This window comes from Thunnus albacares, chromosome 7 (assembly GCF_914725855.1).
Source record: "Thunnus albacares chromosome 7, fThuAlb1.1, whole genome shotgun sequence".
Classification (NCBI taxonomy): Eukaryota; Metazoa; Chordata; class Actinopteri; order Scombriformes; family Scombridae; genus Thunnus; species Thunnus albacares.
The window spans coordinates 18,162,769-18,184,606 of NC_058112.1; the positions used below are offsets into that span (position 1 = coordinate 18,162,769).

Sequence of the window (21,838 nt, forward strand, 5' to 3'; positions counted from 1 at the left end):
ACTAAATGGTGTGATTTGGTGAATTTATAGGTGTATGTATTTGCATCATAATTAAATGTTAAAATAAAAAAAATGTATGCCCCAGGGTAGCTTTAGCCAGCCAAGCTACAGTACCTAACTTGCTCCACAATTACTGCACCCTCTTTTATTTGAGAGTCAAAATTCTAAATGTAAAATATATGCACTATATAGTTCCCTTAAACATTCCCACAATAGGCTTTTCTCTCGAAATACATTTGACATGTCATAGTAGAAAAAGCACAGGTGTAAATAACAATTAACAGTAGTTGAATTCCATTTAGCTGCGTCAGTTTCAGGTCTTGGTGTTGTGTATGCTGGTTCATTGTAACACTGTCATGGTAACAGAGCCATCGTTAATGTTATAAGTAACATCTGTGCTTTTCCTACTATGACAAGTCAAAATATCTGCAGTGAAAAAATGCTATAGAATGAGAAATGTAGTATCCACAGCATGCACACTGCTAAAATCCTTCAATGCAACTCTTCACATTTGATAGATGTCTAAATTACCATCATACAACACTACTATCAGTGAGGTGCAAAATGATGGAGATTCAACAGTGTCTGAAATCTCAATTTACTGCTCACTATAGGATACACTATTGAGCATTTATGATGTAGACAATAGTGTGATTTCAGACACAGTCCATAAACAACACTGACTGGCAGAGTGCTAATTATGTGAATGAGCTCATGATTGGTTGGCATGGGACTATATTTATAGATAGCCCTTTTTAAATTGTAGCTGCCCAGTTAGGGGTTAATTTTAGGCTGTGGAACCACCTGAAACATATTGTAATATGATATTTAAGAAACACCATAATATAGTATACAGTATATGGCATCATTATGCATGCATGACTTTACCTTTGGAGGTTTTCCTTTTTAAATGTGATTTTAACACTAATATACTAACAATTTCCCCTTATTATTTAGCGAGTCTAATGCAGTAAAGTTGACACAACAAAATGTGAAAGTGAAATGAAATCTGAAAGATGAATTACATTGACAACCATGTATTACATTATCTGTGGACTTGTTTACTATTATTACTTAATCTTTTTTAAAGCTCAGCCAATATCTCCAGAACTATACTACATTTGACACTAATGATAGAATGTCTGTAAAGCCACCATTTTGTATTAGCAAATGTTATCATTGAGTACACAAATATTGGACACACTATGCATTGTGATGAATAACAGGCTTTAGAGGAGGGAGTTAAATTACAAAAATTTGTCAACAGTCTGACATTACATATAGTAAGAGATAGTTTATGAAACATGCCCAGGATTCTCTCTGGACATAAGAAAACAAATTCCTACTGCCAGATAGATTTGATAAAAAAAGGCTCTGTACCAGCAGCCAGTGATTAAGATTTGATTGATGTGATAATGATTTAATGACTATGACACAGTAATTTAATGTAGAGTCAAAACCAAGTTCTTGTAGAAATATGGTGAGATGCTAAATTGTTTGAAAAGCAAATAAGAGTCTGGTGGTGGCTCATGCATAATCCAAGTACTTTTGTACCCTGTTTTGGGGAAGGCTGAGGGTCTAATCCAAATGATTTCAGATGTCAGTTAATGCTTAGAATAAAAACCTCAAAACAATTTAAGACATCAAACATCAGAATATGTTCTTTATTCACAATTTTAAGAGCTCAAAAATATGACTTTATGTGGTGTTTTTAATTTTTTAAGCAGGATGAGCACTTATGTTGAGTATTTTTATTTATTCAGACAGTTCAGTTGGGAAGCATACAGGGAGAAAGAGTAGTGGATACACTGCAAAAGACAGTTCTAATAAGTTTCATTCCTCTGCCAGCAAGGGGCTGTCATACCAAAAGGTGCCCCATTTTCCTTTCTTTCCTCTTCAGCTTGTAGTTCATCAGATTAATTTTGTGTTGTGCATACAAAACTCTCCTACACTCCCAAAAAACCCCAATATATCTTAGGTCTATCAAAGAGCTGCAACACCACCTCACCTCCAGCTCCACAGTCTGCGTTTACTTCTCCAATTGCTTCCTCTCCTGCTCTTTGGTTCCCCAATCAGTCTCCTCAGTTTGTGACTCTCATGCATTAGCATACATTCAGGTCACAGAAGTAACCATCAGTTTCTCTAAAAGATGATTTACCAATGATGTTCGAAAAACCCAGAAGATTGTATAACAATACGTACTGCTGTTCTGGTGGTATTTTCATAATATTCTAACCATCTGCAAGAAATAAATATTTTGTCCACTGCACAATGAAAAAGATTTTTAACCTCTTTCCCAATTTGCGACTCTGTTTCCTATCCAGTTGGCTGGCAGGCTGCCATCTTTGTTTTGGTTCAGAAACCATAGAGCAACTTAGCTTTTTTCATCCAGATGGTTAGAAGAGTCTTTGGGAAATCTGGAAATACATTCAGAATGACAGTAAGTGTTTTTAAATGACCATCTAGGTTTATCAAACACTGTGATCTTGTGGTCTATGAGCATGCTGTCCATTCCAATGTTTGCTGATTTTTGAACTTCAACTTAATTCTTCGTCTACAGAGAGGTCTCAAGAGATGTACAGTAGTAGTACTGTACATCATCTCCCTTCTAAACAGAAGAGTATTGGCTACGAAGACTCAAACCATCTGGACTGACAACCACCTGAGGGAATGTAAGAGCCAGAAAGGGCTAACTTCCCCATCAACCTGTCATGGGGAGAGTATCCCACCATCTAAATTGTCTTCAAGGAGGGGCTTACCAGTAAAGGAGAAGGTTCTGGTTGGCCGAATTCCCAAATACCCAAATTCCCTCTCTAACTTTGCTATATGTTCATCATAGGACTCCAGAGGGTTAAGCCTGTCTGATCGGTCTCTTTCAGTTTCAGTCTTCATTGATTTGGGGACTGCTGAAAGTTTTTATGGACTCCATTCTTGCTGCCCAGCTTGGCCTATTGTCTGAGTTGCAGAAAAATGTCCCTGGAGGCCACTGCCCTGGATGGTTGTCTGCTCAGCTGCAAAACCCACAAGACTCCATACCTATGCTTAGGTATGTCAGGCTACCACTATTAGACTATACAATTCCATTTGCTGAACTCACAATACTCAGAGTTCCTTGGTTTCAGATGTATAACTCTGATATAGACTGGTGCTCTAGCACCAGTTTGGACTGTAGAGGCACCTTTCATTTTCTGTGCCTGTCTGCTCGGCCCCCACCTTCCTTAGTCCCCAGACCTCTTCGGGGTTACTACTGAATATATGGAACTAAACAAGGTTTACATCAACCCAAGTCATATTGCTGCCTCCATACCTTTCCTACAGTTGTGCCACGGATCTCATCCTCAGCACCCCTCTTCTTCAGGAATGTCTGTCCTCCCTGCCTTTATGTCTCCACAGTCTCAATCTTGTCTCCATTGGGCCAGCACCCTCCTCTCATAGGGTCCAAGGTTTTGCAAATTCCTGCAGGTTATTCATAAATAAGCACAAGATCTAGAGTCATCCCCTTGATGCAGTTGCCCTCCACTCCACCAATGGGTCATCAAAAGCCAACTGGCCATCCAGGACCTCAAGGAGCAATTTATCTTAGCTCATGTCCTGATCCACCCTGATCCAGCCTTCTAGTTTGTTAATCAAGTAATGCTCCTGTTGTGGGGATGGAAGCTGTCTTCTTCCAGCATTCAGGCATGGATCAGAAGCTCCATCTATGAGCTTCTTCATTGCCTCCAGCTTGCTATACAAGCTGCCACTTGCCATCCGAGTACCAGCCACACAATGGCTTTCTTGAGACAGCACATCTGGTGGTTCTGGAAGTTAACACCCAAGAGTATGTTTCCTGTTGCTACAAGTGAGGCACCTCTGTGATCCATGAGGCAACACTGCAAACAAGATCTCAATTGAAAAGATCTTTCAATGTTGAATCACTTGGATCTTCCTACAACAACTCTTCCCTTGAGATTGACTAACCTTTAGGCAAAATCAGTTGTTCATTTACTTCTAGGAAAAACAGAAGACTTAGTGTTAGTAGTTGGCCACTTAACCACTAAACAAATTCGGTCCTGCTGAGAAAGGAAACAAAAGTTTATATTCAAAAGGTTATATTGAGCCCTCCATACAGCATAACACAGGTCACTGCACAAGAGGTAAACACTTAAGGATAAAGCTGCATCCTTTCATCTGCTTTGTTTGACAAATCAGGTGATCATGTCAAAACAAGAACAGATGCAACTTGGTTGCAAATTTAGTTAGATGATGTTTTTTTTCTGTTTTAGACATAATACTCCTCTACCCTAAATACAGCATGTGTGATAGAAGAGGGCCTATCTAAACATCTCCCCTCTTGAAACATCGGGCCTAATGTCAGAACATTTTCATATTCTTATCCGAAACCTCTTACTTTTTTTCTGTGAGGTTTGCTTGGACATATTCCAAGTCAGATTCACCAAACTCTCTTAAAGGATAATGTTTTTTTCAGATGGGGAGCGATTAACGTGCCTTAGTAATTTATTTTCAATGAGAGGCAGGCAGGCAGGTAGGGAGGTGTGGGCAACCTGACAGGCGGAGCAAAAGTGGGCACAATCCTGTGAAACTGTTGAAGTTGTGCTCATCTCACGCAGACACCCACCCGCTGCCAGAGTTGAATTGTCTGGACAAAAGACAATTGAATGGACAAAAGACCAATCCTTGCCATTTGTGGGTTCCTTGTGATATATAACTGATTTCTAAACGGTTATCTGAACATAAACAGGAGGGCTTTCACATGGCATAGCATTGGCGCAACACTGAGTGTATCAGGGAACATTACATATAGTTTTAACTTAAGCTAGGCTCAATAGTAAACTGAACTAAATTGAAAGTTAGTTATGGTTTTTAGTTATAGACTTTTTTTCTGGAAGATATATTTTAATATGTTGCTATAACCTATAAAGAAAATACAGTTGTACCAGCAGGCAGTAGTGCACAGAAGCCATTTCCATGGTTACCACGCATAGAGCGCCTGGCGTTTACTCACAGAGCGCTTGTCTGCCTGTCTATTCACATGAGGCGCACAGTAAGACCCAGTGGATCCAAGTGGGTATGCAGGCAGAGTGTCGATTACTGTCTGAAAAGACCCTAAGGTTGGTGGTTTTCTATATTTTTCTTACTGTCAACAAATCTCAAGTATTATGTATGTATCCAAAGCCTCGTATTCCTCTGTGCTGTAGACCTCCTGTTGTTTTCCAAAAACTAAGACTAAAACACATCATAGAGCCACACCATTGCACCGGGTGACACATTACATCGCCACAAAGACAATGGTCAGTGTAGTTTGTTTAGGAATGGCTCAAAAGTCTAATTACAGCTATCACATTTTCAGTCTCAGGAGAGTAGTTCCGTGTATGGCAGACGCCACTGCACATGTGTAGGAATGCAATTCTGTTTACAACTTGTTGTGCTGCATATCACAACCTCTTGACTGTATGCTACATTGTAAATTTCTGAGGGAGCTTCAGTACTTCAAGGTAGGATCAGTTCATTGTTGGTTTGGCTCTGCACATTAGATTTGTTGACAATAAGAAAAAATATAGAAAATTGCCAGTCTCATCTTTTAACTGCATAGTTTGTTGTAAATCGCTCATTTCAGCCTGATGAATGCCACCTGTTCATGAGGTGCCATGTAAGGTTACATGTTCCACTCCATATGTGGAGTTTCATTCAAGTGTTAGAAAGGGGTAATGATACACACCACAGAGTTTAAAGTAATGCATTTGGAAATTAGCAGACCAAAATATAACAGATTTAAAAGTGTCAGTAGTAGGGGACCTGAAACAACTAGAAATATTCAAAGTATTGTCATCAAAGCACTCCATGGTTGGAGTTGGTCAAGGGATGTGTCAGTCACAGCGATATTAGACAATTTTCTGTGCCACAATATTAATAAATATCCTAAAATCTAAACCACCTCTCAGTAAATTGACGAATCATGATGATGATGATGATATGGTGAACAGAGTATTAATTTTGCATTAAGTTTGTCTTAGTTATATATTATATTTTGGTTAAACAAATCTGTTCCTATGGGTGGTTTTTGTATGAGGCCCATTGTTCCTTGGGAACATTACTGATTCCTACAAGTGGGACTCACCTCAGTCCCTTGATCTGATCCATGCCGGTTGAAAATTCATGGGCTGAAAGAAACAGACTGAACCCATTTTCACCAGAATTGTGTCATTTTTCTACAAACAAAACTTTGCCATTAGAATGGCTTTAACTATTATAATCACAAAAAAATATACACATAGGGGCTTTGGTAAGTTAAAACATGTACTGCAATCAGTATTAAACATGATGAAAATTTATTTTTTACATCACAGTTCAGTTAGAAATCTGGTTGTCAGTGTAGTCTACAAAAGATAACTTGAAAAAAATGAAATTATGTTTTTAGTTTTACCTCAGACAAGAAACATATAATCCATGGCACATGGTTTAATGGTCCTGGACTAATGTGAATGTTACCTTGACAAACAGGCTAACATTGACTACACTGATTTAGCATAGTATTTATTTCAAATTTCCAAATGTTATCTAACAAGCATCACCTTTTGTAACATGCTAATTTTCAACTGCATGACTAACATTAGCTACATTAAAACTGACAAATTTAGTCGAGTGCTTCTTTCACACATAACATGCTGCAAAAAAATAATACTAAGCATTTGATTTGGTGTTATCTGACAGATAACATTACTTTATTGCTATTTCAATTAAGGTCCTGTGGTCAAAAAGATCACTAATATCAGGATTAGCAATTGTAGACTAGGAATTATGAGTGCTGTCTATCGTGAGCAAAGGAGGAAATAGTACGATGTTATAGAGTCACACACAAGTCTGTATACAAAATATTTAACTTTTTAGGAGACAACTGCTCACTTCCCATTCTCAACCAACAATCAATCTTTTTTTAAAAACTATGACCATTGTAAGGCAAATGGTTGTTATTGTAACTATGACGACAAAGCCCCCCTAACCTTAAGTAGTTTTTTTAACCCAAATCATGATCTTACCCTGACCAAGTTATGTTTATGCCAAACTTAACCAACCCTTAAGGCTTGCATTAGGGTACACAGATACATAATTATAAATAACAATCATCAATGTCCTCTACTTTACTACTATACTCTTATGTCCTGTTAGCCTTGTTAACCTGTTGGCTAATACACATTCTTCCAGACATTTATTCAACTCAGGTTATTTAGGAACCATTATTTCTGTGAACCATGTAAAGAAATAGATTACCTTAGTCTAGGTAAACTGTGAAGAAGTCACATGCTCATGTAAACTCACTGATTGTTGTGTCTGATGTTCATCTCTTATTGTCACTGTTTACCATTTTTCAAATGGATTTTTCAACTAGAATACTGTCGCAAGGCACACATCCTAAAATATGTTTTAGAAAACATAACAATACTACTGAGTTTAATTCAGAGTCCTGTACAGCCCCAACACAACAAGCCTTTTGAAATGAGGTTGGGTATTTTTACAGTATAAAGATGCCTTCAAAATTCTGCAGGATCTGAATGATGGACCAAAATCCTTTTTTTTTTTCTAGATCTTTCCTGCAGGTAAAATTGGGTGGGGATGCATAATAAACTGACCACAATGTTTGCAATATTTGAATATAATGGACCGTACTGTTTCTATACCCAAGCTATCTTGATGCAGTGCAGCACCAATATGGTCCTGTAAATTCATTGATACATGTGATATTTAAGGATATTTTTCTTGTAATGACCAAAATTTAGTGATTCAGACATATGGTAACAAATAGAAATTGTGATTGCAATTGAAACTTGAATGGCTTTAAGTTTATGGGAAAATTCTCACATGCTTTATGTTTTAAGCTATACTCCCATATTGACTGACTGTGTACATACAGTCTCCATTAAAACAAAGTGAGAAGAAACTCTTCAGCATCCTTACCACTCACACATAGGGTGATGTTGGACTAAAATGTAGATTACGAGTACACTGTGCTGAAGGTACATCTAGCTTTAGCCACTCATTACATGATCTTTCATATTGGCCAACACAATTATTATTGTTTGTCACGTGCATCTTTGCCAGAGTAGAGCTGGAAGGTCAGTGTTTTCAATTACAGATTGTATTGCTGATACCCAGTATCAGATTTCTGATCATGACATCACTGGTGCCCGTGGACAGAGTTAACCTCCTGCAGACCACATAAGCTCACCTCAGTCAAAGTGGCTGCGATCACATACATAAAGTTAATTACATTATTAATTAATTACATTAATTACTCATGTAATTTTTATTTCAGGGATAAGTGTAATTTATAACAATATCTCAAAAGCACATTATAGACATAATCTACACATTTCCATATTTTCTTCTCACAGCATTCTAGTTGTTAAGAGACAGTTAAGAAAAATATGCCCAATTGTCTCAGCGTCCTAAATTATTTGTACAAAATGCAACCACCAATTTCTCAAAATGGTTAGTAATAGCAGTAGTTCAGTGTGTTAGGATGCTTATTCCTTTCTTGCTGAGAGTTGGATGAGATGATAGGCATCATTTTCATTGTTTGTCCATTACATATAAAGTGAAGCCAGCACCCAGTTAGCTTAGCCTTGCACAAAGACTGGAAATGAGGAAACAGCTAGCATGGCTCTATCCATAGGTAACAAAATCTGCCTACCAGCACCCCTAAAGCTTACTTATTACATTGTTACATCTCATTTGTTTAATTTGTACAAAAACTAAAGTGTAATAACAAGTTGTAGTTTTACACGGCCTTATGTGCTGGACTATTTCTCTCCAGGACATAACTTCCACACGACTTCCTGAAGTCACCACTGGTTGCCTGGCAACCTTACAGGGATTGCAAAACAAATGAGATATAACATGTTAGTTTGTGAGTTTTAGAGGTGCTTGTAGGCAGAATTTGTTATCTTCAGGCAGAGCCAAGCTAGCTGTTTCCAGTCTTTATGCTATTCTAAGCTAAGCTAAGCGACTGCTGGCTGTAGCTACATAATCATAAATCTGAATCTGAATCTGAATAATTACCCTGTGGACATGGTATTTTTCATGGTAGTATTTCATGTGTCATAACAAAAACAAATTAGTTTCTAAGTTTTAATGGAAATCTATGTTTAATAAGGAAATGGCTTTAAATGTTGAATTGCATCTTGAAGTTATTTTGGCCAATTTGTTTCATGCAACGTGCATGAAAGAATGAATGAATCTCACCTTTATTTGTCATGAAAACAACAAGACATTTTTACTGATCATTGTCTTTGTCAAGCATTGCAATGTGATGATATATATATAGAGAGATAGATAATATATAATTATGTAAAGTATAGACTATGTAGTCCAAATAGTCCACATGCCAAAATAATGGAAATTATGAAATGTTATATGATTTCGATCAGTAAATGAATGGACAAAATCTGTTCACACACAAATACTGTCAATTTATTTTTCAAATGTAATTACAACACATGTTAAGATTGAATGATTTTTGCAACATAAACTGTATCTACCTCATGTATTCCTTCTTTCTAGTCTAAATGCACCTTGAACTAATGATAATAATGAAACTCCAAGTGTTCTGGGAGAGACACTGATGATGAGTAATGTCAAATAAAACACAGAGAGGACAAATTATGTCGTCAGTTTAAAAGGTCAGATTTGTTTGGTTCTCTGCTTGACATGACTGTTTCAAATAGCACTCAGATCATTTGTATAGGTTTGTCTGCTCTGTGTGTTTTCTTATTATGACAAAAGAACAGCCAGTCGAATTTAGTGTGAATGTTTATTTCATGCAAATCAAAATAGCTTATGGTCTCTAGTATCCTTTTTAATTATAAAATCTCTTGTGTAATTATCGATTTTTCAAACCCATTTTGGCCAATTCCGAATAAACCTTTTCCTTTCCAGTGTACTACTTCCCTTATTTTCTTCTTAAAATTTATTTCCACTGAAATGTTTCTGTCTTTTACAGCTTTCAGTGTTTTTTCTTTCTTTTTTTTTCTTTGCTATGCTTTTCTCTCCCTGCTTTATGCTCCTTGTGCTCTGTATCTTTTTCTGTCTCCCCTCCCTCCCTCTGTCCTTCTTTCTCTCCTTCACTTTTTTTTCTTTGGCTGCTTTTCATTCTGTTTTCTTTCATTGTTTTTCTTTTCTTTCTCGCCTAGGGACCCCATTTTTTCTCTTCCTCTATTCAGGATTTCTTTATTCTCTTTTCTGAATAGTTGTGGTACTTTAAGGGGAAGGGGAAGGCGAGGGAGAGGGGAGGGAGGTTAGTTTCAGTCAAAGCTGCAGAACAAAACTTCCTCCCACACCACATGCAGTGTCTCTTGGAATGAGTTTGTCACTGACTTGAAGACACACTCCCCCTCCTATGTATACCACCATGGATGACAACCCTACGGTGAATTGGTATCAGGCCAACAGACACACACACATGTCCTACACTGACAATTGTCCTCTTAAATATCAATGGGGCATGTTGTGAAAAGCCTCTGTGTCCCAGTCACTGTTTGTGGTTAAGCGGTGTTAGTTCAGTGTGCAGTATCACATGGTGACACATGATGTGGTGGTGCGTTAAACCAACCACAGCTGTGTGTGAATATGATTATCTCCCAGCTGAGGTGCGTAGAGGGAGGCATTTGTGCTTCACAAGAACATCTTCATCACTGCAGAGAAATGACAGGCTACCTTACAGGAGGCAGCCCCATGTCGAGGAGCACTACCTCCTCAATGGCTTCGGTCTCGGTGGGACTTCACTCAGATAAGCATGAATGCAGTCCACAAGTAAATCAAAAACAATAAAATCATAAGTGCTGGTTTGTAAATTTGGTGATGTACAGTAGCTGTTGATATGGAAATAGGAAAAAAACACGAAGGGGAAAAAAAAATCCATTACTGCACTCCTGCAAGACAAAACCACAGCAGCCAGTTAATCTCCAGATATCATGACAGAAATCATTCCTCTTTCTTTATGATAGGAAAAAAGACTACAGCCCCTGCACCTATGGTTTCCATCTCACAGTCACACACGCACTCACATTCTGCCCAAGACAATTTAATGCATGACTCAATGGCATTGAAAGTGGGTTGGATAAATTGGAAATGATTAAAAATGCAGAATTGACAGGGAAACCGATAAAACTTTCTCTCTATAAGTAAGAACCAAAAACCAGCATGATGGAATGGCAGGCTTGAAGGGGAGAGAAAGGTGAAAGACAGATGAAAGTGAAGAGAGATAAAAGCCGGAGTGAGGAGGGTGTGGGATAAAGCAGGAGGAAGGGAGGCAGAGATGAAAGCAAAATGAGAAAGATAAGAACAGAGTGAGAGAGACAGAGAGGGAAACGGAGGAAGAGATAGATAGTGTACAGAGCAGAGAGAGAGGTAACCATGGAAACAGGAGGAAGGTACAAAAGAAGAGATAGACAAAGGGTTTGATTTAAAAGAATGAAACTTGGACGAAAGAAAAGTAATTCCGACTGAAATTTGTTACCAGGAGATGGAGGAATAATACAAAGGAGTGACGGCCATAGAGGGACAGTAGCTGTGTCCTCACTGTCTGCTATAGCCAGTTTGAATGTGGTCGCCTTTAACCAGTATATAAGGCACTCCAGAGACCTCTAGTGTTAATAGGCTTCTGTGGTTCATTGTGGGCCTCACCTTGAGTAAATCTGGGGCCATTTCACTATGTAGGACACTTGCAAGATTGACAAAATCATGTTTCCTTTATGTATATATCTGTCAAACGTAGAGAGACTTAAGCACCGACAGAGAGGATGTGGTGAGATTGTACAGTATGTATATTTTCTAAGCATACTTTTCCATGAATCACATAGCAGGAAGAGACTTCAGAGCGACTAAAATAGGATAAAGTACCTTGGTAAAAATTCCTCTCCCACCTTACTGCAATGAAAAACTGCATTCCTGATAAGGAGATGTGAGTTCTCCATGGTCCTACATTGTGTTTGCTGACTTATTGAATGAACTTGAGGTGCATGTTGAATTCTGTGCTGTTGACTATCCTTTCCCGTTGAATAAATGCAATGTGCCCGTATATTAGGATTCATATTTGTATATCTATATAGAGTTACAGACAGACAGAGGGTTTTTATTCTGTGGTTTTTGAGTCTCTTGTGGCTATCCCTCTTTCTCCCTTCCCCCTCTCTGTTTTTCTCTCCTCTCTGTCTTTTCTCTTTCGTCCTCTGTCTCTGTTTCTCTCACTCGCTCCCCCTCCCCTCCCCTCCCCTCCCTCCCTCCTCCTCCCTCTTTCTCCTGATCTCTCTCTCTTGCTCTCCCATGCCCCCCTCTTTTTCTCGCTCTCTTATGCTCTCTCTCTCCCTTCTCTTTCTCTCTTTCCTTCCATAGCGCTCTGTCTCACTCCCTCGCCCCCCTCTCTGTTCCTTTTATATCCTCCTTGCTGAATGCTCTTCTCCTCTCCTCCCTCAACTCTGTCTTTTCTCCTTTATATTCAGTCTTTTTTTTTCAAGCTCTCCCCACTCCTTTCTCCAATGTTGTCTCCAAGCAGAGCTATTTCATTGCTAATATTCCGTCTTTCCATTTAGTACCCCACTACAAAATGAAGAGAGTAATCTTTTATTTAGGGTTTTTTGCTCTGGCCATCTCTGCATCCTGTCCTGTGGTTTGTTGTAAGAATGATTTGTTGAGTGAATTTAAGACTTGATTTGTTCAAATATACAGAACAAAAAAAAAAAAAAAAAAGGGAAAAGACAAGCAAACATAAGAAGCATCTGTACTGAATCAGAAATGAAAGATTCTGCTGCAGATTCTTGTCTGTTTATTCGCTGGAAGTTGCAGATTCACCTATAGTCTGATCATGTCATTCATGTCTAATCATCACATTTAAAGTTGCTCTCTTTCGCAGCAGTGAGTGAGGCATTAGTGATAAGGACTGAAGCTTTGTTTGTTTGTTTTTTTCCCCCCAGTTTGTGTTCTGTCGGTGTGTCCAGTCTGTTCTTACTGACCTTAATGGAAGAAGCTGGAGGCGTACAACTAGGGTGTGGCTGCTTTTATACACTTTTGCTATATTCCATCTGCATTGCTTAGATTCAAGCTGTGTGATTGTCTGTTCTGTGCTTATGAAAAAAGCCTGCTGTGCTTCTTTTTTTTTTTTCTTTTTTTTTTTTTTGGTGAAAGCTTAATTACAGCAGCTAATCATGCTTGAGACTTACTATTATATCAGCATGCCGTGCAGAGGTGAGACTGATCCAGCACTGGAAATAACAGAAGGTGTGTGGGCTCGCTGCCTTAGACACAGGTCTGAGAGGAATGGCCAGCTAAAACATCAACATCAGTCCAATAACTAAAAGTTAAAAAAAAAACACAGAGCAGACTGATTCTTCTCTTCTCTTTTTCTGATCATAAGAAAATCCTCACCTCAACGCTGTAGCTATAACAACCCTATACACAAACCTACACCGCTTCCAGTTTGCCTGACAGTGAAAGGATGTTGAATTATAACCATCACCTAGCACAACGTCTCACACACAGTCGAAGCAAACTCGGGCTGTATGCAGCCTGTCACTGGGCTGGATGAAGAAACAACACTGACAATGTGAGCTCACAGCACAAGCAGAGGGATGTATGTAGAGAGACTAAGCGAAAGACTGATACACAACTCCAGTATATTATGATTTGCATTATGCAGAATGTGTGCTCACGCTAACAAAAAGAAAAAAAGAAAGAAAACAGGGAGTTGTCATCAATGAGTCCTCTGCAGTTTTATGATTCATTGAGCTTTTCTCAGGGGTAAAACAGACCACTGATATCTGAATCTCCCTTTTTTCACTCACTCTGTTCTCTTCTCTTCTCTTTTTGGCTTGTTCTCTTCCTTTTACTGGGAAAAAAAAAAGTTATAACTTTGACCTGTATCACAGAGAGGATGTGACACTGCACTGCATGGTTGTCCTCCTATAGATAAACAACACAAAACCAGAAACAGTTTTTGGAAACAGACAAGCAGTCGCTGGTAGAAATACAGTAAGTCATACGGACACCCGTGTCAGAAGTGTGTTGTTTCAGGGCTGTGGGGAACTGAAAGCATGTTGGAGTCAGTGGTGTGCGTGTGTGTGTGTGTGTGTGTGTGCTTGTCCCTGATCTCAGACATCAGACAAATGTGCACGCACAAACACACATTTGAAATCCCAGTTGAGGGTTAGTACACATGAGAGCTGGGCAATGGCTTACTTCCCTTACTCGCTCTTTCTCTCTCTCTCTCTCTCTCTCACTGTCTCATATGCACATAGGAACCTGTAGAAAGCTAAGAACTGAATGAAATTTTACGCTTATTATCCATTGTAGCCTTCTCCACTATTAGTTTTCCGTAGCCTTACGCATGCAAACGTACCCAAAGTAAATGGACAAGCGAGCAGGTTTTGCTGTTATGAATTTTCAGGCCTGGAAAGGAGCCAGTGTATTTCTTCCCCAAACTTTTGTTGTCTGTGTCTTTTTCATTTTCCCCATAGGCTAGTTCTGTGTTGTTTTATGTACGTGTCCCTTGTTGTTTCTTCCATGTGGTTTCTTTGTCTTTCAGCCTCTTATCTCTTTGTTTCTTCCCTTGCTCTCCTTCTATTTTCTCTCCCATTCTCTCCCTTGACTTCCTGCTATCTCTCCCCCTCACTCACACCCTCACTCAATCTCTTTCTCTTTCTCTCTCTCCCCCTCCCTCACGCTCACTCTCATTCCCTATCTCTCCCTCCTCCCCCCCATCCACCACCCCCCCCACCCCCCCACCACCACCACCCCTCCGCTCCCCTTTCTCTCTATCTTTCTCATTCTCGCAGCACTCCCAGCCGCTGATGATTGATCAAGGTTTTCAAGGTTTGCCCTTTCCTGTTATTTAGTAGGAAGTGTTTATGCACAGTCCTCAGCCTTACAGTCACAATTGGCATGTGTCCACACAGTGTTTGACGCGCTCATCCGCACCTATACCATACATCTCAGACGCACTTTTTTTTTTTCTATACATTTCCCCCCATGTGTTTACTAGTTAAAAGGAAAGGTAAGCTCTGTTATAATAGAATACCTGTCTAATTATCAGGATCATCTTCAGTGCCGACTACTTAAGCACACAACCTGTACTTAGCCCGCAGGTATTCTGCCGCACTGTTTCTCAACACAGCCTGAAAGAAATCTGGAAGTTCAATAGTTAATGTCTTCCCTTGCTGTTTTTCCTTTTCCTCACTCTCTCCGTCTCTCTATCTCCTTTCCTCTCTCCATTCCCTTTGCTCTCACCCCCCCCTCCCTCCCTCCCTCCCTCCCTCCTCCACCACCTCCTCCTCCTCTCCTTCATTCTGCACCCCCCCCCCCCCCTTTCTCTTTTCTCTTGCTGATGGACTCTTCTTTTTTATTTTCACACTCCACCATCCCCCTTTTTTCTTCTCTCTTTTTCTCTCTCCTTCTTTCCTCCAGCCCCCCCTCTCTTTCACTGCATTTTCTTTCAACCCTCCCTCTATCTCTCTTCCCATCCCCACCCCCTCTCCACCACTCCCCCTCCCCTCTTTCTTTTTTCTCTCTCTTTTATTCTTTCTTTCTCTTTCTTTTGCCACATCCTTTCTTATGCCTCAGTCACCCCCCCCCACACCCCCCCCCCCCCTCCCCGCCACCACCCCCACGTCTCTCCTTTCCCTTCTTCTTCCTTTTTGCTGCATTCTCTTCTTCCCTCCCCCACCCCGGCTCTCTTTCCTCTCTCCCTTTTTCTTTCTGTCTCTCTCACCCCCCCACACCCCCCCACCCCACCCCCCTCCTCCGCCTCTTCCTCCACTCAGCTTTACTCCCCCTCCCTCTGCTTCTTTCTTCCTTATTCTTTCTCCCCCACGTCTGTCTCCCTCCCTCCCTCTCTTCTAACTGCTTTTCTCTCCTTTCTTTCTCCTTCTCTTTTCTTTTGTCACTCAATTTTTTTTCCTCTGAATTTCTCAGACAGTATACTTCAGGCTGTCTCAATAGTTAATTAGTTTGAATCTAGAAATAATGGCAGCAAACTAAACACGGTCTCTGGAAAGTTAAAATTTTAGCATTTCTCAGACATTATCTGTCTGACTGTTTTGCTATTGACAGACGCACCTCCACCCATAGTCTCTGAGTGTTTGTGCGTGTGTCAGAGAAAGTGTGTACGTGCCTCTATGTATGCCGGCATACATACATATATATTAACATGTTTGTACGTGTGTTAATTCACATATATCTGTCTGCGCGCACACAGAGGAACTACTGATTAGATTTTATAATTGTTTGTGCGTTTGAGCACACGCACATAAAAAAGGAAATGCAAAGTATAAAGTGTGATCAAGAAAAGATAGAGCTTGTGTCTCTGTGCGCCTTAAAGAGAAATGTGTGTTGAAGGGTCATGCTGGATTGTATGTAGTGAGAAAGGGAGATAAGATGTGTGTGTGTGTGTGTGTCTGTGTGTGTGTGTGTGTGTTTGTAAGAGAAAAGAGGAGAGAAAGAGAAGTGAGATGGGAAAGAGAGGGTGGGAGGAAGAGAAAGAAATGGGGTGATGCTGTGTGTGTGTCTGTGTGTGTGCGTGTGTGTGTGTGTGTGTGGTGGGGTGGAGGGCTGAGGGGTGGGGGGAGGAGGGGGGGCAGGCACAGTCAGTTCTGATAACAGCAACAGTAGGAGGAGGATGAGCCGTGGGACCGCCCCACTCTCCCACAGATATAAATAGGAGGTGGATTTTTTTACTCCACTCATTTCTCCTGAAGGATGAGATCCCTGAAACACCTCAAACATCACTCCAGGAACAATGTGGTGAGTTTGTAACCTAAAGATGGAGAAAGATGTGTTGCCGTTCAGGTTTTTTTTTGGGGGGGGGGGGGGGGGTTACTTGTTTTGCAGTTTGTTAGTGAGCTATTTGCACTCGTGTCTGTGTGTTTGTGTGTGTGTGTGTGTGTGTGTGTGTGTGTGTGAGTGTGAGAGGAAGCAAGATTACTTTTCACATTCATATGAGTACCGCAGTGGGAACATCTTTTCAAAAGATAAGAGTAGACTTAACTGTTGTGTTTCTCTCTCTGCCAAACATTTTCTGTTACTGCTCTAATTGTTTGTCCTTAGGTGTCTTTCAGTTGCAACTTTAAATGTAAAAGTACGGACTCTTGCAATTACTACCCTTCCTCTCTTTCTCCTTGTCATTTGTCTTTTTCTCTTTCATTTTGTCAGCCTTTCATTTTGCTGTGCTTTTTCTTCTCTCTCTGGCTCCCCTCCCTCCCTCCCTCCTTCCCCTCTTTCTCTCTCACTCACTCACTCACTCTGTCTTTCTGTCTCTCTCCGGCCCCCCCACTCCCCCCCCCCTCCTCCTGCACACCCCCTCCCTCTCCTTTTCCTTTCTCTCTTCCCTCCTCTCACATGCTCACTCAATCTCTCGTTCCCCTTCCCTTCCCTCCCTCTCCTCCCCTCTTTCTTTATCTTTCAGCCCCTCCATCTCATTTCTCTCTCCGTCTCCCTCCCTCCACTCCTCCCCCGCCCACAGCTCTTTCTCCTTCTCTCCATACCTCCCTCCCTCTCTTTTCTCTCTCACTCGCACACACACATACACACACTCACACACACGCTTTCAAACACACACCCAGTCTCTTTCCTTTTCTTTCTCACAAACACACAGTCTGTCTCTGTCTGACTACTTTAAAAGCAGTAATTATAAATGACGTGGTTATCAGGGCATCCAGGTCTACTCCCCTCTCCCAACACACACACACTCAAACTCACACACATGCACGCACACACACAGACGCACACACACCTTTATTCCTGCTCTATCTCCTCTTCCCTTTTCCCTTTTCTCCATCCACTTTTTTCTTTTCTCTCAGTATTGTGTCAAGAAAGGAAGCAGCTCTTGCTTGTATGGTACAGAGTGAAGACTAGTTTGCAGTCTGAAAAGAAACCAGGGGTCAGAGCTTCTCTATACATTTACACCAGTCAGATCTATGCTGGGAAATAACCTGAAACCAGCGGCCTACAATACTCGCTTCTCTTTTACCACAGAGAGCCAGTTTGGTCATACCACAATTTCTTCCCCATAGTTTCACTGTTCCGCTTTTACAGGCAGCAGGGTAAACATGTGCATGTGGGTCTGAAACACTTCCGAACCATACAATTATGTTAGCGAGTCTTATGCATCGGTCTGGAATACAGAATGAGCTCGAAGCTCAATCGAATGTCTGTTATGGATATGAGACTGCCTGCCGGCATATATCATCTTGTTAAGGAAGCCCGGTGTGGCAGGCATTATGAAGTCGGCTACGGCGAGAGTCTCTCAGTGTAGAGCCGAGATGCTTTGCTCCTCATGAATGGGACAGATAGCTCCAGTGATGAGCTGACTTTGGTCAGCCAGGCTGCCCCGGGACCCCACAGGAAGTGCTGAGGACAGTCCACGGAAGTCAACTTCCTGGCTGGACCTGCATCCCTTGTTGTGTTCTTTATTATTCTAAAGCCTGTCAAGGAAGGAAGCGGGGTGCTAACACAGATCTGCCTTATCTCCTCAATCTAATGTTCTGTGGATTCAGAGCAAAGAAACAAGGCGTAGTCCGAATGCGGCTCTCACAGAGTAAACCTGAAAAACATTGTCTAAATACTCTCCTGGAGTTGTCTGTTGTCAATCTGGAATTCAATCTTTAAACTCAATCATATGATCATTTTTGATCATCACTCTTACACAAAGATGTTGTTTGTATTAATGGGAAGATTACCAATATCATGAGGCTACAATGGGGAAATGACGTTATATGAGGAAACATTGTGTAAGGCAGGTTTTGTAACAACGGAATTATAAAAAACACACACACACACACAGATGTATTATTGCTTCTAGTTCATTTTTTTCTCACTTACGCTGTATGTTTTATGTGTTTTCTTCCAGGAGGAGGAGAGTGGCCGCTTGGTGCGGACCTACCCCAAGATGACTGAGGGCCACGTGGATGTGGCCACACAGACAGAGCCTGTGGTGGTGCTATCTCTGGCTCAGGCAGCTGTTCTTGGCCTCATCTCCCAGAATGAAATCTTTGGGGCCACCATCGCTCCTAATGGCTTTTACACAGGAGAGCCCAGAGAGTGTCCCCCTCCTCAGCCTGAGGCAATGGAGTATGAGTACGCTGACCAGCTGATAGGGGCCAACGGGGACTACCTGGCTGAGCCTGCTGGGGAACCGGAGCCTCAGCCACACTGCAGTGAGAGAAGACGGCCGGGGCCCCGTGGGAGGACCAAGAGGCCCAAGAGTGATGGAGAATTAGTGGGTCACCCTCACAAAGTATCAAGTCCACAGGCTCAGGTTAAAGGTGAACGGCTTGAGTCTGATACGCCATCTTCCTGCATTCACATAAACAGCAGGCGTAGCCCTGGCAAGCAAGAGGATCACACCACGCAACAAGGTTCTCTGAAAGAGGAGCAGGCCTGCGGAAACTGTCCCTCATGTGCAAGAGACACATCCAGGCCACAATCAGATGGACAGCCAGAGCAGGAACAAGAAGAAAGCAGTGGTAGAGAAAAAGACAGGGAGGAAGAGGAGCTGGTGGTGGAGGAAGAAGAAGAGGAGGAGGCACTAAACCTCAAAACTAGTGGAGATACTGGTAGTCCTCTGGAGAACCGGTATTATGAGTCCAATGAGGTGGCCTATGAGTCTGCTGATATGGCGCTGCCAGGAGAGTACGAGGAGAACGGCCAGGCCATGTTGTGGTCAGACCCGGAGGGCCTTGCCAGGCGAATGCAGATTGACCGGCTGGACATCAACGTACAGATAGATGAGTCTTACTGCGTAGATGTAGGAGAGGGTCTGAAGCGCTGGAAGTGCCGCATGTGTGAGAAATCATACACATCCAAATATAACCTCGTCACACATATCCTGGGCCATAATGGAATTAAGCCCCACGAATGTCTACACTGTGGAAAGCTCTTCAAGCAGCCGAGCCACCTTCAGACTCACCTGCTCACCCACCAGGGAACCCGACCTCACAAGTGCACCGTTTGTGAGAAAGCCTTCACACAGACCAGCCACCTGAAGAGGCACATGCTACAGCATTCGGACGTCAAGCCCTACAGCTGTCGCTTCTGTGGCCGTGGCTTCGCCTACCCCAGTGAGCTGCGGACCCACGAGAACAAACATGAGAATGGTCAGTGCCATGTCTGCACCCAGTGTGGTATGGAGTTCCCAACCTACGCGCACCTGAAACGCCACCTGACCAGCCATCAGGGCCCCACTACATACCAATGCACAGAGTGCCACAAGTCCTTCGCCTACCGCAGCCAGCTGCAGAACCACTTAATGAAGCACCAGAACGTGCGGCCCTACGTTTGCCCCGAGTGCGGCATGGAGTTTGTCCAGATCCACCACCTTCGGCAACACGCTCTCACTCACAAGGTACTGGCAGCGCACGCCCTCGCACGTAAGGTACTGAAACCAAATGATGTGCCTGAATTTTGTCAACCAGTTTATGTGTTCAAAACAAAACCCAGAGTAGGCTGGCCTCATCCAACCGCACAATTATTAAGATAGACATGAGTTTAAAATATAAAAACAGTATTATCAAGAAAAAGGAAATATTTGTGCTCTATTCACTCAACATCTGCTGTATGAATTCTCATAGAAAACTGAGGGGTATATTGCACACTTGCATCACAGCCTTTTTTCTAAAACCAGTTGCTTTGTAAACATAGCCTTCAAAGGCCTTGAGTTTTTTGTGTAGCTCAACCCCCCACTTGCATGTGTTTTGTGTTGTGTGCCGTTCACAGAGCTACTTCCCTCAAGTGATTCTCTCCCTCCATTTCATTACATAGTCAGTTTTATTCTATAGGAAAAAAAAAACATTTATTTTTGTGACATTTGCTTTTGTTAAATATTAGAATAAAAGTTAAATAAATGTTGAAACTAAAAGAAAGAAAAAGTTTATTCTTTCCATTGTTAAGCTTTTTCCACTCTGTCTCTGTCCACACTGTCTTTAAACACTTGGGGGGGCTAATGTAAACTACATGACAGGGATCAAAAGCCAGAATACAAATGCTCACATGCACACACACGCAAACTCCCTGTGTGTTTCTCCCTATGACTCATTATTTATTTTCCTCTAAACCATAAATTGAGCCAAATTAATTAAAAGGACCAAACATTTTTTTTTTGTTTCCCCAGGGTATGAAAGAATTCAAATGTGACGTCTGTGCCAGAGAGTTCACCCTGTCTGCCAACCTGAAGAGACACATGTTGATTCATGCCAGTGTGAGGCCCTTCCAGTGCCACGTCTGCTTCAAGACCTTCGTCCAAAAGCAGACCCTTAAAACGCACATGATTGTCCATCTGCCGGTCAAGCCGTTCAAATGCAAGGTGAGTGAGGCAAGCGGACTTAACTCAAAGACAAGGGGTGATGGAGCGAGAAGGGGTCCTCACTGTTGTGCTTCTGTCTCTCAGGTGTGCGGAAAGTCGTTCAACAGAATGTACAACCTCCTCGGCCACATGCATCTCCACGCCGGCAGCAAGCCCTTCAAGTGCCCTTACTGCACCAGCAAGTTTAACCTGAAGGGCAACCTCAGCCGACACATGAAGGTCAAACACGGCATCATGGACACCTCGATAGATGGACAAGGTGAGTTGCTCTAGCAGATGTCCTTAATTACACTCTCTGTTTTGAAAGAGATGAAATTTCTTGATAATATTTGAATTTGTTGGCGGGTTATGTGTGGCAAATTTCCTGTTGGAACCGCTTGGTGGGCTTCATGTCGCATTATTGTCACTCAATCTGTCCCTAATGCACTTTGACTCAGCATGTAGTGTAATCTGGTGGCCAAGTGTTTTGATGTTTCTCTGTCACTCCCTCCCTGTGTGTTT

General features: G+C 41.7%; 1 protein-coding gene across 4 annotated transcripts in view; it reads left to right on the forward strand.

Annotated features, from left to right (window-relative positions):
• znf710a (zinc finger protein 710a) overlaps nt 1–21,838 on the forward strand; it is a 28,235-nt gene that overhangs the window by 4,044 nt on the left and 2,353 nt on the right. For 2 of the 4 annotated variants that reach the window (XM_044355829.1, XM_044355830.1), the window contains exons 3-5: nt 18,887–20,410; nt 21,146–21,337; nt 21,422–21,596. In XM_044355829.1, the coding sequence (XP_044211764.1) occupies nt 18,887–20,410; nt 21,146–21,337; nt 21,422–21,596 (1,891 nt within the window). Of the gene's footprint in view, nt 1–16,678; nt 16,783–18,886; nt 20,411–21,145; nt 21,338–21,421; nt 21,597–21,838 lie in introns of those variants that run through there. The other 2 variants (XM_044355828.1, XM_044355831.1) reach the window with 2 other exon arrangements.